Source organism: Elephantulus edwardii, unplaced genomic scaffold (assembly GCF_000299155.1).
Source record: "Elephantulus edwardii isolate Elephantulus edwardi_28Jun2011 unplaced genomic scaffold, EleEdw1.0 scaffold00011, whole genome shotgun sequence".
NCBI classification, from domain to species: Eukaryota; Metazoa; Chordata; class Mammalia; order Macroscelidea; family Macroscelididae; genus Elephantulus; species Elephantulus edwardii.
The window spans coordinates 22,921,471-22,935,290 of NW_006399761.1; the positions used below are offsets into that span (position 1 = coordinate 22,921,471).

Below are 13,820 nucleotides of genomic sequence, written 5' to 3' on the forward strand. Positions count from 1 at the left end.
GGACACTGAGGTTGTTGTAGAGGTGGTGGACACTGACGTTGTAGAGGTGGCGGACACTGAGGTTGTAGAGGTGGTGAACACTGACATTGTAGAGATGGTGGACACTGAGGTTGTAGAGATGGTGGACACTGACGTTGTAGAGATGGCGGACACTGAGGTTGTAGAGATGGTGGACACTGAGGTTGTAGAGATGGTGGACACTGAGGTTGTAGAGGTCGTGGACACTGAGGTTGTTGTAGAGGTGCTGAGCGCTGAGATTGTAGAGGTGGCAGGCACTGAGGTTGGCCTTCCCTTCACAGAGTCGTGGGTACATTCCAAGGGCTAGAGAGTGATGGGCTTGGGGTTAGCAGTGCAGCTCCCTCTACGAGACCACCACAGATCCCTCTGTAGACTGCCAATCAAACATGGACTAAGTTCTAGTCCAAAAGCCGTTCCACTGGGTTTATTCTGACTCAAGTCCTTGGATTTAAAGCAAGCAGAGAGTCCAAGGAAGCCAGAGGATGGACAGTATTTCTTTTCATTGTCCATGTGATTTCTGTGAGTCAGATGTGACTCTACAGCACCAGACAACAGCGATCTTTACAGAAACACACGGTCTCTTTTATCTTTTGGAGCACCTGATGGGTTTGAACTGCCACTCTTTCGGTTAGGAGCTGCCCACTTTAACCACTGTGCTACAGGGTTCTTATGTGTCTGTATATAGATTCCCTTATTTCATGCGCATAGCGCCGTCTAGCCACATTCCTCTTTTTTGCTCAAAATATCAGTGATTATTTTTAATGCAGACAAATTACTTTCCTGTCATAGATGGATGTGTAAACACAGAACGTTTGTAAATTGTATGTTCTGAGAGATGTTCTTGTTTCTCAGCTTCTCCCTCTCCTCTTGTCTCCTTCCCCCTCCTTCGACCTGGTTTTAGCTCCTGTTTGGTACAGGTGTGCTGGTGTCTCTAAGCATCTCTGGGCCGCAGCTGGAGAAGGTGGTGATTGACAGAAGCCTGGTGGGGAAGCTCATCTCAGACCCCATCAGTGATGGTAATTACCCCCATGTGCAAATCAATTGCCTACATTAACAGGCGCAAGAGGAATAGAGTGTCAACAGGTAGACTAATTATTACCACTGGGGACTTGCAAACACAACAAGTAATTGCTTGTAATAGCATAGTTACAGCCCATGAGACCAATACCAGTTCTGCCTAATATTTCCTATCAGGTTTAGGGTTGTTGGTGTGTGTGTTTTTTAATTATCAAGTGGGAGGCTTATTCTCTGAATATTTTTCACATTTTCTTTACAAAATGTCAATGTAAGCATTTTCAAAATAGTTTAATTTTGTGTGTGTGTTCCTCCAGAGTTACTCCCCTATTGTTGACATTTGAAATACTTGCACATGCAAATGAATTTTGAATGAATAACACAATCATGTCTGTCAACACAGCCATCAGTAGAAATCCATGCTCTGTACACAGGAAGGGTCTTTATTACCAAAGTCTATGATTACTGACTTTTGAAAGACTTTGGGGTGAGGAGAGTGTGTGTGCGTGTGCGTGTGTGTGCGTGTGTGTGTGTATAAATCAAGGCCACATAAACACACTATTAAGTGACACCACAATCAGTATAGAATTGATGCACAGCCAACTTTTAAGAGAAACATTTTAAGCTAGTTATTGAAAAGGAAGGCTACTGGCAGTGGTTGAGCCTTAAAAATTCTGTATTGGGCGTCAGTGTTACCTATTTCATTTAATTAAAAAAATACCTTATAAGGAACTATTCTTTCCAGTTTATTGATAAGAAATCTAAAACTGAGATATCAAAAAGGGTCATGTAGCTGGAAACTGATTGAACCAAGATTTGAACCCAGGTACTATATTCTTTTATTCAAGGTTTAAAAGAAAGTATAGAAATAGCCACCGTCATAAAATATTATTGTCTATCTAAAATTGAACAATTAAGGAAAGAAAAGTGAGAATAAAGATCTTTTCCTTTTGCTGTATGGTCTCTCTAGCTGTCTCTTGAACAAACTAGGAAAAGAGTCATCATTTTAAAGAAACACGCTGTATCATTCACAACATTAGTGAGGATAATAAGCTAAAGGTGAGATTGCTAAGTGTGCCCTTCCCTCTTCTTTATCAGAATATGGTGCTGAAGAAGCATCTCGGTGAGAGGGGCATTTCCTATGTCTCGTTGTTAACCCCTCTGGTTGACAGCTTTGAAAGAGACAGTGCCCATGATGAGGTTGTTTCTTTTATTTATGCCCCAAATCACATCTCTTCCGGGACCATGATAACCAGGTGCTTCTTGGCAGGGTCCCAGTTCTGCTGCAATTGTGTAGATCCACTCTTGGTCACTGTTCCCTTGGCCAGGACGGGGGATGTGAAGAAAGTATATAAAATATTCAGTAATTACTTTACAAGAACAATAAGAATTTTTCAGATTTCCACTGTGTGCTTTTACGAATAACTTTCTCTTTTTTTATGTGACCTATGAATATTATCTACTGTGTGCTCTAGAAAGAAACATAGATTTCCTACGTAGAAAAACCTCAAGGACACATATACTGAGTAAATCAGAATTTTGCCAGAGCTCATGAAAAATAGTAACATATAATGTATCTCTTGGGCATAAAATACTGTATTTTGTTTAGCGTTCACACCTAAAAAAAGTTAAGCGATGTACATTTTTCAAAATGAGAAATAAATGGCATTGATGATCAGACCACTGATGGGTGTATATTCCCAATAATCTTAATGCTCTCATATGGTTTATATTATAAACACAGGATCAAAGACTAAGCATAAATAGAAGTAAACATTTTCCTTATTCCACTCGGTTATGGCAGTCTTTGTTTTATCCCTTCCTAGGCCTGCTTCCAAACGTCCCTCATTCAATAGAAGTCTCTGCACAGTTAGTATATATATTACAGTGGTCACAGGAAAGAAGGGAAATACCAATCTGTATTTGATGAGATTGATTATGAATATTTATTTATACCTTGAATATCCTGGTAAAAAGTCATTGATATTTAAGAACAATATTTTTTTTGTTCTCAAAGTGCCATGTATTTCAGTGAGAAAATATTTTTATTTTTTATTGATTGGTGATGACTTGATGATTATCTTTTTTTTCTTTTTAGCTCTTTTCACAGACAGTTTTATCATCTTATCATTTTTGGCACAAAACAAGCTGTGTTTTATTCAGTTTACCAAGCAGATAGGCTCTCCTGATATAACCAAGAGACTAGAAAAACTTTCAGCTTTGGATTATAAGGTACAGTGTTCAAGATCTCTGTTATGAGTTGCTAAGACTTACAAGGGTATGAGTTGATATTATCATGCTTAAGATTTCCGAATAGTTCCTGATTTTGGAAAAATGTGAGTTTCATAGTATTGGGCTTGATTCATCAGAAAGAGTGTCTGTTCTAAGTTTTCTTTTTCTCTCTCATTAGGAATATGTGGCAATGGCATGTTTGGAGTAATTTATATCAAAGATCTATTACAAAGGCAAATTACAGATTTGAAAATTGTTTTCTTGGTTGGCAGTGATGATATACACACCATTTTTATTTTCCTCCTAAAACCTCATATCATCTTTCTAGGGTAGGATAGCGTCTCTAGATCCCATTTCATAAGAAAATAAAGAAGGCGGCACTTTGAAAGGTTACTATTAAAGTGTAATGAACAAGGAGGTCCCACCTCCACCCCCACCATAACTGGTCAAAATGCAAAAAGAAATCTCTTTCATGTGTTCGTATCTCTCCCTTCACTGACTCCAGGCAATTTGTTTTCTTGTATCAAGGCTTTTACATCTGTTAAGGTATGATTTTTATTTTAAATGGCACGTTTAAGTTTTGCCACATTACCTTTTAACTTGCTTGGCAGGCATGCTCTGTTCGGACAAGGATCTAATACATTTTCCAGGCTGTTTCAGTTCAAGGCCTCTTTTCAACAATGACTGGTGTTTGCAAGATTGATCCAGCCTCTGTGACGTGGATTTGAGACAGTTCACTGTTCACTGGGGACAGAGCTGATACAGAGATCCCTTAAAAAAAAAAGATGCCACACTTATATCATATTAGGAGCCAGCTTTCTATCTTGAAACTTTAGGTATATGATTTTGCTGAAGTAAGTTAACCTAGCTTTTTGCCCATTCAGATTATTTCATAATTATAACTGCGGTGACAGTGGTCTAGGGAGGATTTAATTTAATTTATTTTAATTTTATTTTATTTATTCTTCTAAAAATATTTTTAGGATGAAAGAAGATACCCTTTAGTTTTTCAATGTGGAAATAAAGTCTAATTTTGTTAGCCCCATTATGGAGCTTCAATAAAACTTTATGATACTTTTTCTTTCCTAGAAAGAAACAAATATTTTTTGTTGGTTGCTGAACAAAAAAAGATACTAGCAGTCTTAATGGGATGCTATGTTTCAGAATGACTAATTGTAGATTCATTTACAAAGTTGCTTATTAATACCAGTCTTGAAAATACATCATGAAAATAAACACACTAAATTAAAATAAAAAAAAGAAAAGAAAATACATCATGGCACATTAACTTAAGCCATTTAAAGTGAATACTTTTAATGGTATTATGTAAATTTTTATGACAGATTTGTCCATGTTAGGTGTGATAGACATCGTCATAAACTATTTTCAACTGAAAGATAGTAATTACTCTTTATCAAGATTAGAGATAAATTGTTAGATATCATCTTCTCTTGTGAAGTCATTGTAGAAAATGAGCCTGTACTTGGCTCCTTACACAAGGCAATTATTTCTACCTTTAGATTTGGAAAATCACAAACATACTTATTCTCTATTATTTCTGCACAAGGGAAAAGTAACTAAAACTCATGGACTTAATTTTGTTGCTTTGTTGTGTTTAAAATAAATTTATTATAGTCCAACTATCATTTGTCTATTGGAAAGATACTTAAACTTGTTCATTTTACATGTGTACTTGTCCTTTGTGATAGGATACTGATACCATTAAAATTCCTAGAAAACATGGCACGTTAGCCAATATAAATTATGCACTATATAAGGACTAAAAATGTCAATTGCTAGTGTTATCTCTTATTTCCTCATCTAGAAACTAATAAATAACTTTCTGGGGCAAGCAGGGTTTTACAATAATGTTTGTGTGTTTTAAAGGATTTACCAATCCCATTGTGGTTTTTCTCTGTACATAGCTATTTAAAATACCAATACTAAATACTAAAGATAACAGTTTGCACTTGGAAAGTGCAAAACTGACTTCTGTCATTGTTTATTTGGATTTTTTAAAGCAAAGAAGTGGCATAGAGTATTACCATTCTGTTTTTCTTTGGAGCATATTTTAATATTCTCATAGTGAAATAATTTTGGCAAAGGAAATAGCATGTTGACTATCCCATAACTGTTGACCTTTAACAAGTTTTCCAGCTACATTTAAAAACAAACAAACAAAACCCCAAAAACAACCCGGTTCAGTTTATTTAACAGTGAAGGGGAAGTCCAAGGAGTTAAATGTTTACCATGAGAGAACAACACTGGTAATTACTTTGATTCCAGTTCCTTTTGATGTGTATTCAGAGGATGAAGAGGTCAATGATATTATGGCCATGCAAATAGAAAAGGGTTCCTTTTGACCATATTTTTTTTAAAAAGGAGGCAGCGGATTATTAAAGCATTAACCTTGATTTTAATGGCCTTGGTTGAGTGGTGAGATCACAATTTGGATGAGCCTGATTATTTACTAAATACAATACATAAATGCAGCGGGTTCTTAACACCCATTGCACTCTGGCATTATCGCATTATTTCCATCCTTTGTTGTCTTGCAGACAGGAATATGAAAGCAAGCTGTCATGTAGTGAGACTGGCTCCAGAAGCATTTCTCTGATAAGAAGACCCCCTGCCCTTTGCTAGTGTCTGGTCCAGTAGGCTTAGCCATGCGCTTAATCCCCAGAAAGTGGTTCGATTATTGCTGACCAGCAATGGCAAGATAGTTTTTTTTTCCCTCTCTCTCTCTTTTCCAAGCTATCAACCTTCCATTAATTCATTCAGCAGAAATACGGTGCAATCTATATTTTGCTGGCATGTGTCACCCACATGATGCCGTGCTTATGTTTTCAAATAACCATGTTCCAGAATAACATAGTTTGAATAATAAATTCTACAAATCCATCTGAAGAAAGAGAAGCACAATTCTCAGAAGCTTGCAGAGACTTTTAACGTGTGGTGCTGTGGCTTGATCCCCTTTATGTAGAAAGTATGTGCAAATGTCTCATAGATGCTTTAAAGGCACGTTCCCCCAAGTTGCTGTTCCCTTTCTTGTTGTCAGGCATTGTTAATATGTTATGTCTTAAACAGTGGGCAGACACTCTTGGTCGGCAGCAGTGAACTTGTCATTTAATACAGCGGGTCTTAAATTTTGTGTGTAGGTCAATGTTCAGGCAGCCATGACTGTACATTTTGGTATTGATTTGGCTTCTGAGAGCCCATTCCTTCCTGACTCGTATTCCTTCTTTTCTTTTCCTCTGCTGTTAAATTGGGCTGGGGGGGGGCATATTTTGAACATATGTCTTTTTTATATATGTGTCAAATGAATTCGGTAAATTCTGACACCTCTTTAAGCACATATTTAATGTGCATATTTACTTGGATTTATCTACATTTACCAATGCCTCAATCTATGTAATATTTGGAGGATTCTTGAATCTTATTTTTACCCTCTTTTTTTTTTTCTTTTACCATTAGATTTCCTACTGTGAAATTCCTGGCCCAGTTAATAGGACAACAGCATGTCACCTAGCTATTAATTGTGCTCAAGACATGGTGGTTTGCTGGTGGCCCCTGGACAGTGGAGCTGCCTGGCCTTGGACCCCTGTATCTTCTGAGACAGACAGGGCCAATCTGGTGTTCCTGCGTCATGCTCAAGGAAGACTGGAGGTAAAGCTAAAATATGCACAGTTTAATGAAGAACAAATAAAATAATGATTATTAGTTTTTCTGTCCTGAAATATGAATAATTGTAAACCTATAATTAATTTTTTCAAATACTCAAAAAGAAAGTCCTATCAAGTGAGAACCTACATAATGCCATATTTAGGGGCTTAGAGGATGCTGTGGTAACCCCAAGGCTTGCTGGGATAGCTCAGTGGTAAGAATACAGTATGGCTCCTGGCTCAAACCCAAACTCTACCATTCTTTGTCCTTGAGCAATTTTCTTGTTTCGATACACTACTGTTTTAGTCTTTGAAAAGTAGTATCCAGGGAGACAAATGAGTTTATTTAGTGCAATACATGTATATTATAAGCTCTGGACCACTGTTGGATATTGTGATTTTTTTCCCCATTATTATTATTAATTTTAATGAAAATTTACAGATATATCCATTCATTCATTGTTGCACTTTTCTCCTTGCCCACCCCTCCCCTCCAGTTCGTTCTTCTCTTTAAAAAGTAAAAGACAAATTCTTTCATTGTTATACAATCACGCCCCACAAGTCCATTCCACTTATGTAGCCTTCATTCTGGATATTGTGATTTTTATTGTTATCTTTATAAAATCTGTGATTGCTGTTTACTCATGATTTCCTGCCTGTTAAAGCTGTGATAACAGGCCACTTAAGACTTCAGTTAGTTAACAAACATGTCCCTATTCTGTGTAAGTGTCAAACAATGATTAGGACAAGAATATGCTGCATTGTGTATTTATACATATATGTTTATAAGCTCCGTAATGTATTTATGTGTAAAGATATACATAGTATATTTATATATGATTTATATAGACACCATGTATTTATATATGTAACCCTCTGCATGCTCTCAGCTCTCCCTGGACTTTGAGTGGTCTTTGTTTCTTTTTCTTTTAACCTTTAAAAGAGCTCTTCCTGTCTCTCTCATGTTTGTAGTTTTTCCTTAGGTGAAATAGTATGTTCATATATTTTTCTAAATCTATTTATTTTATTAAACTATTTATTTTAGACCTTAATAATAAGCATTTTTTAGAACTGTTAATCTCCTCTATAATAACTAAATACAGGTTTTCTCTTTGTCTACCTGTTCCGGTTATATAAACTTTGAGAATGTTTTTTAAAGCTGAAGAATCCTAATTTTTTAAAAAGTGTTGTTACTGTTTTCTTCCTTAGAAATCCTCTCAATTTCCTATAGATATTTTTAGTTTCCTTGACTTGGAACTTTTTCAACTCTGTCGTGGTAATTAATCCACTTACAAGTCTATGTTTGGGGCTGTGGTGATTTTGTGGGGATCAGAGAGCAGTTTGGTTTTTTTTTTATGAACTTGCCTGACATGTTTTGTTTTGACATTGAATTCTGAAAATCATTGAGTAAAAGACTTCATCAAAATTACTTAATATCTCAGAGCTAATTAGAATTCAAATAAGTATTTCCATTTTATAATAAGAAAATAATTCCATCAGCCTCAAGTCATCCACTATGTAATGTAATGTATTACATAGAATGGGGACTGTCCTAAAAAGCATATGTTGTGTGTAACTCCTGAACAGCAGCAAAACATTTTCTGGTATGCCTTCAGCAGATAAGTCCCTCAGGTTGCACGCCATTCAGAATACCACTAGGGGAGAGCTGCTTCGTCAAAGCAGAGTCTACCTTAACAGCCCAGGTGGATTCACGTTTTCAGTATTTGGTGATGCCAAATGAAGAGAAACAGCTTATAAAGATTCATAATTGGAATGTACAAAGTATGATTGTAGGAAAACTGGAAATTGTTAAAAAGGAAATGGATCCCATAGGAAATGAGTAATGTTGGCATTGTTGTTGTGCACTGTTCAGTTGGAACCAACCTATTTGTGACCCTCTAGCAGGTTTTCAGAGGCAGTTAATCACAAGGAGGAGATTTCCCATCCTTCTCCCATGGAGCACCTCTACACCTTTCCATTGGAAGCCCCACTCCCGACCACTAAAAGCTATAAAAGCTGAAAAAGACCATTATTGACCATTTTAAATTGAGCAAACATATCATCTAACAAAGGGAAGAAATGCTCAAGTAAAGACATGAGTGGAATATTTCAAAGGGCAGCTCAAGAAGGCAGAGTATTACAATGCAATGTGTAAAGAGCTAGAGTCAGAAAATAAAGATGGAAGACTACACCCTGCATTTCTCAAGTTTAAAAAGAGCTGAAAACAAAATCAAGCCTGAAGGATACTATGGATAAAATCTTGAATGATACAGGAAGTATGGAAAGATGGAAGGAATACACAAGAGTCTCTGTACCAAAAAAGAATTGGCTGGCATAGAACCGTTTCAGGAAGTGGAATATGATCAAGACTCAGTAGTAACGAAGGAAGAAGTTCAGGCTGCACTGAAGGCATGGTAATAAAAAAAAAAGCACCAGGAACAGATAGATATCAATTGGCACGTTTCACTGAACACTTGCAGCCCTGGATGTGCTCACTAGTCTAACCCAAGACCTTTGGTAGGCAGGGAACTTGGCCAGATGACTGGATGACTTATCATTCTGAGAAAAAGTGATACAGCAGAATTTGAAAATTACCTACCAAAATCATTAATCTCACTGCAGGTAAAAACCTTGTTGAAGGTTATTAAAAATGGCTAGAACAATACTGGCTGGGAACTGCCAGAAAGTCAGGCTGGATTCAGAGAAGGTTGTGGAATGAGGGTATCATTGTTAATGTTAGATGGATCTTGGCTAAAAGCAGAACACACCAGAAAAAAAATGTTTATTTGTGTGTGGCGATAAGACAGGGTATTGATGGGCAAGGTAATGATTATATGAAACACAGTGTGAAAAGCAGTGCATACTGAACTTGTGTTTTCTTGACTATGCAGAGGCATTTGACTATGTGGATCATAACAAATTATGTATTACGTTCAGAAGAATAGAAATTCCCAAACACTTAATTGTGCTCAGCTAAAAAACCGTTATCAGAATAGAACAAGGAAACACTGCCTATTTTTAAGTCAGGAAAAGTATGTGACAGGGTTGTGACTTTTCTTCAGACCTTTTCAATACCTATGTTGTTGTTAGATGTCATTCACTTGACTATAACTCATAGTGACCTTATGAACAACACACATAAGCCTTCTGTTTGTCAGAAATGACAAACAGAAGTATGGTGCTGCATTCACTTTTAAAAAGAACATTTTAAAATCTTTCCTTATTGAGATGATGGAGAATTCTAGAAATTTAAGATATGAATCCCTTATCAAATAAGTCATTGTCAAATATTTTTCCAAGTTTGTGGGTTTCCTTTTTATCCTGTTGGAGAGGTTTTTTTTTTGTGCATAGGGATTTGATCCTTAGAAGGTCTATTCTCTCCTGGTTGTAGGTTTTTCCTTATTCTTGAAAGTCTGGTCATGCTGTTGATTAGGGCTTCTAGAGTTGTTCCTAGTTTTCTCTGATGAATTGTATAGTCTTTGGTTTCACTCCTAGATCTTGATCCACTTCAAGATGGTTTTTGTGCATGGTATGAGGTGTGGGTCTTGCTTAATTTTTCTGTAGATAGTGCAGTTGTTTGATTTTTTTTGTTTGTTTTGTTTGTCTGTAGGTTAAGAATATTTTCTTTTTTATTTTATACTGGAAGTTTTACCGGCACCATTTGTTAAAGAGGTTGTCATTTCCTCATGTAACTGATTTTTGTCTCCTTGTGAAAAATCAGTTAACCATAGGGAGATGAGTTGATTTCTGGGATATCAATTCTATTCAATTCATCTATGTTTCTGTATCTGTACCGATGCTCTCTTGATTACTGTGGCTGTATATTAAGATTTGAGATCAGAGAGTATGATGCCTCCTACCTTGTTTCTCTTTTTTCCCCCAGTAGTTTTCAGTAGTGCTTTGCTTATTCAGGGTCTCTTCATTCTAGACAAAATTGGAAGTTGGCTTCCCCATCTCATTGAAGAATGGAATTGGTATCTATATTGGGATTTCATTGAACTTGTAGATTGAAAAAAAAATCTTTCCTGAAGTAGAGTGCTGTCAGTGTGATGGATCAATTTTATACACATACAAAGAAGACACACCACTACTAAAGGCACAGAGCAAGAAGTGAGAATCTCAATCAACTTCAGAAATTGATCAAACATTCAATCAAGATGTGTTGGTAATTCCTGGTTTTGCCATGCAAAAATTCAAAATAAAAAAGAAAGTCAAGTAGTTGGTAAATATGCCCTTCGAAATAAAACAATGCCTGAGAGCAAGCTAAGATTATGTATGATCAAGAACTTATTCATGGAGAATCCTTTTTTAAAAAAAACAAAACAAAAAACAGTAGAGGTACGTGTGTACCTCAGCATATGGAATACAAAGGAATCAGACCTCCTTATCTCCTGACTGCTGATAGGGACAGTTTATTGTGGGTTCATTGTTTTTTTGTGGATTCACGTTGTTGACATTTTCAGTCTTTTCTCCATCACGATGTTCCTGTTATTCCAGTGGTGAGAAGTTTTGTTTTCTTGATGTTGAGATGCAATTCATAAAGAAGGCTATAGTCTTTGATCTTCTACAGGAAGTGCTTCAGGTCTTCATTTTCATCAAACAAGGCTGTTTTAGCTGCATAACACAAGTTGTTGGAAATAATATGACCTTTGCTGTTGTTGTTGTTGTGCACAATCAAGTTGGAAAGCCATCATATGACCTTGAGTATATCCCACCTGAGCTCAGAGACCATCCCAAGAATACATGCATTGAATACCAATGACCAAAGACAAGACCAATTGTAAGCTGGCATCTAGGATATGACACATGAAGAAAGCAATGGCTCATTAAAAGACAAGAAAGACAATTAAGAGCAAATTGTTGTTGGAAGAGACTGAACTTTGCTTGAGAACATGGGTGTAGCTAAAATGAAATGAAGAAAAGAGGAAGAAAACAGAACAGATTATTTCAAATGACAGCTTAGGAAGACAAAACACAGTAGAATGAAATGTGCAAAGACGTAGAGGTCGAAAACCAACAGAGAAGAATGCACTCACCATTTCTCAAGCTGTAAAAACAGAGGGAAAGAATGTCAAGCCTGGAGTTTCAATAGAAAGGCACTCTGTGGGCAGATGTTTAAGATGCAGGAAGTACCAACAGCAAGTGGAAGGAATATGCAGAATTTCTGTATCAAAAGAATTAACAATCAGTTCTTTCAAGAAGTTGCATATGAAGGAAGAGTCCAAACTGATCTGAAGTCATTGTTGAATAAGAATGGCCTAGAAATATAGGTCACATACGTTGGGCATGTTATCAAGGGTCACTAATCCTTGGAGAATGTCATGGTTGGTAAAGGAGAGGAGTCAGACAGAGGAAGAACTTCAACAAAATGATGCCAGCAGCAACTGTGAGAATGAATGGCCCAGAACTGGGTGGTGTTGCATTCTGCCGCATGGGGGGTCGCTTGGAGTCAGAACCAATTCAGTGGCCCCTAATAACACCACCACCGCAGCTGGGGTTGTGTAGGTCATGGCTTTAAAATTAGACCACCCTGGCACAAGGACGATGGCACAGAAGGTCTTATTTGCTGAGGACTAGTGACTTGGCAGCTTAATATCTGGTAACGGGCTGCAACCCCTAACTGCCAGCGCTGCCAGAGCCCTGCACCCCCACCCCCTCCACAGCACCGTGTCCAGAGACACCACCCCACCACCATCCCACGCCCCCACACTTCTGGCACACCCTGGTGGCCTCACCACAACCCTGCACCCCTGGCAGTGCTCCAGGGCCACTAGAGACTCCTTCACGCAGCACAGAGACCTACCAACAGCCATGGACACTGCAATTCTGAGTCAGCCCACAAAGGCACACCACGGATCCAGCCATCGTCTTGAGCCACCAGTCAAGATGTTGTGGGACTGATCTCCCACGAGAAAGGCTGGTAGGATCCTAATTGGGTTTTCTTGGGCACCGCCGATTGTCTGTCTGTCTGGGAGAGTACCCAAGGGTGAGCCCACTGGTGAAAATTTGGCTGAGCTCTCTTGGGCCACGGCAACTGCCCAGGAATGAGCAGGCCAGTGATAATTTGGCTGAACTTTTGTGGACACTGCAGACCAGCCAGAGGCGAGTAGGTTGGTGGGAATTTGACTTTGTCCTGTTAAGTCCCCTTGGACCCAGGACCCTTCCTGGGCAGGAGCCACAGTGCAAGGGCAACTACATGAGCACCAGTGGAAAGGGGCCAGTGAATGAAAACCACTGGGTGGGAGATGGACAGCTGGAATTTGAATAGGGACCCCAATTGTAAGCACACCCAGACAACTAAGATCTGAGTGAGGTTCACACAAGTGGTTGACCTGCCCTTGTGATTGCCCCAACCACATGCATGCCCCACCCCATTTGGCTCCGCACCTATGTCTACACGTCTGGTTAATCAATCTGCTTTTTAATCTGGAGCACCTTGACCTGTCTTACCTACAAGAGGCTGCTCTCACAGACTCTGAACTGACATTTCCCTGGAGTCAGAAGTTCAGAGAAAAACACAAGTGGGATAGCTACCCAACTGATCTCTAGAGCATTAGCTTCAGATCAAGAATATATCAATGTCTCAAAGAAAGCAAGCTGTCCCGCACAATACACAAACACAAAGCAAGATGTCCCCCCCCAAAGGATGACACAGTCTGAATGGATTTCCTGATGCCAGAAAGCCTGATGGAACTTTCTGAAACAGAATTTAAAAGAACAATGATTGAATATTTTCAATGGATGAAAGGCAAACTTGAAGAATTACAGGACACTACAAGCAAAAACCCAGGAATAGATGGTATACCAATTGAAGTATATCAGATAACAGATGTTGCCCTGGATGTGCTCACCAAGTTGTGCCAAGAAATCTGGAGAACAACCACTTGGCCAACT

General features: G+C 38.1%; 1 protein-coding gene across 1 annotated transcript in view; it reads left to right on the forward strand.

The window, feature by feature from the left end:
• Positions 1-13,820, forward strand: part of WDPCP (WD repeat containing planar cell polarity effector) — a 317,353-nt gene that overhangs the window by 101,035 nt on the left and 202,498 nt on the right. Inside the window, exons 7-9 of the mRNA XM_006881030.1 lie at positions 920-1,034; positions 3,131-3,264; positions 6,739-6,930. Coding sequence (XP_006881092.1) covers positions 920-1,034; positions 3,131-3,264; positions 6,739-6,930 — 441 coding nt within the window. The remainder of the gene's footprint in view (positions 1-919; positions 1,035-3,130; positions 3,265-6,738; positions 6,931-13,820) is intronic.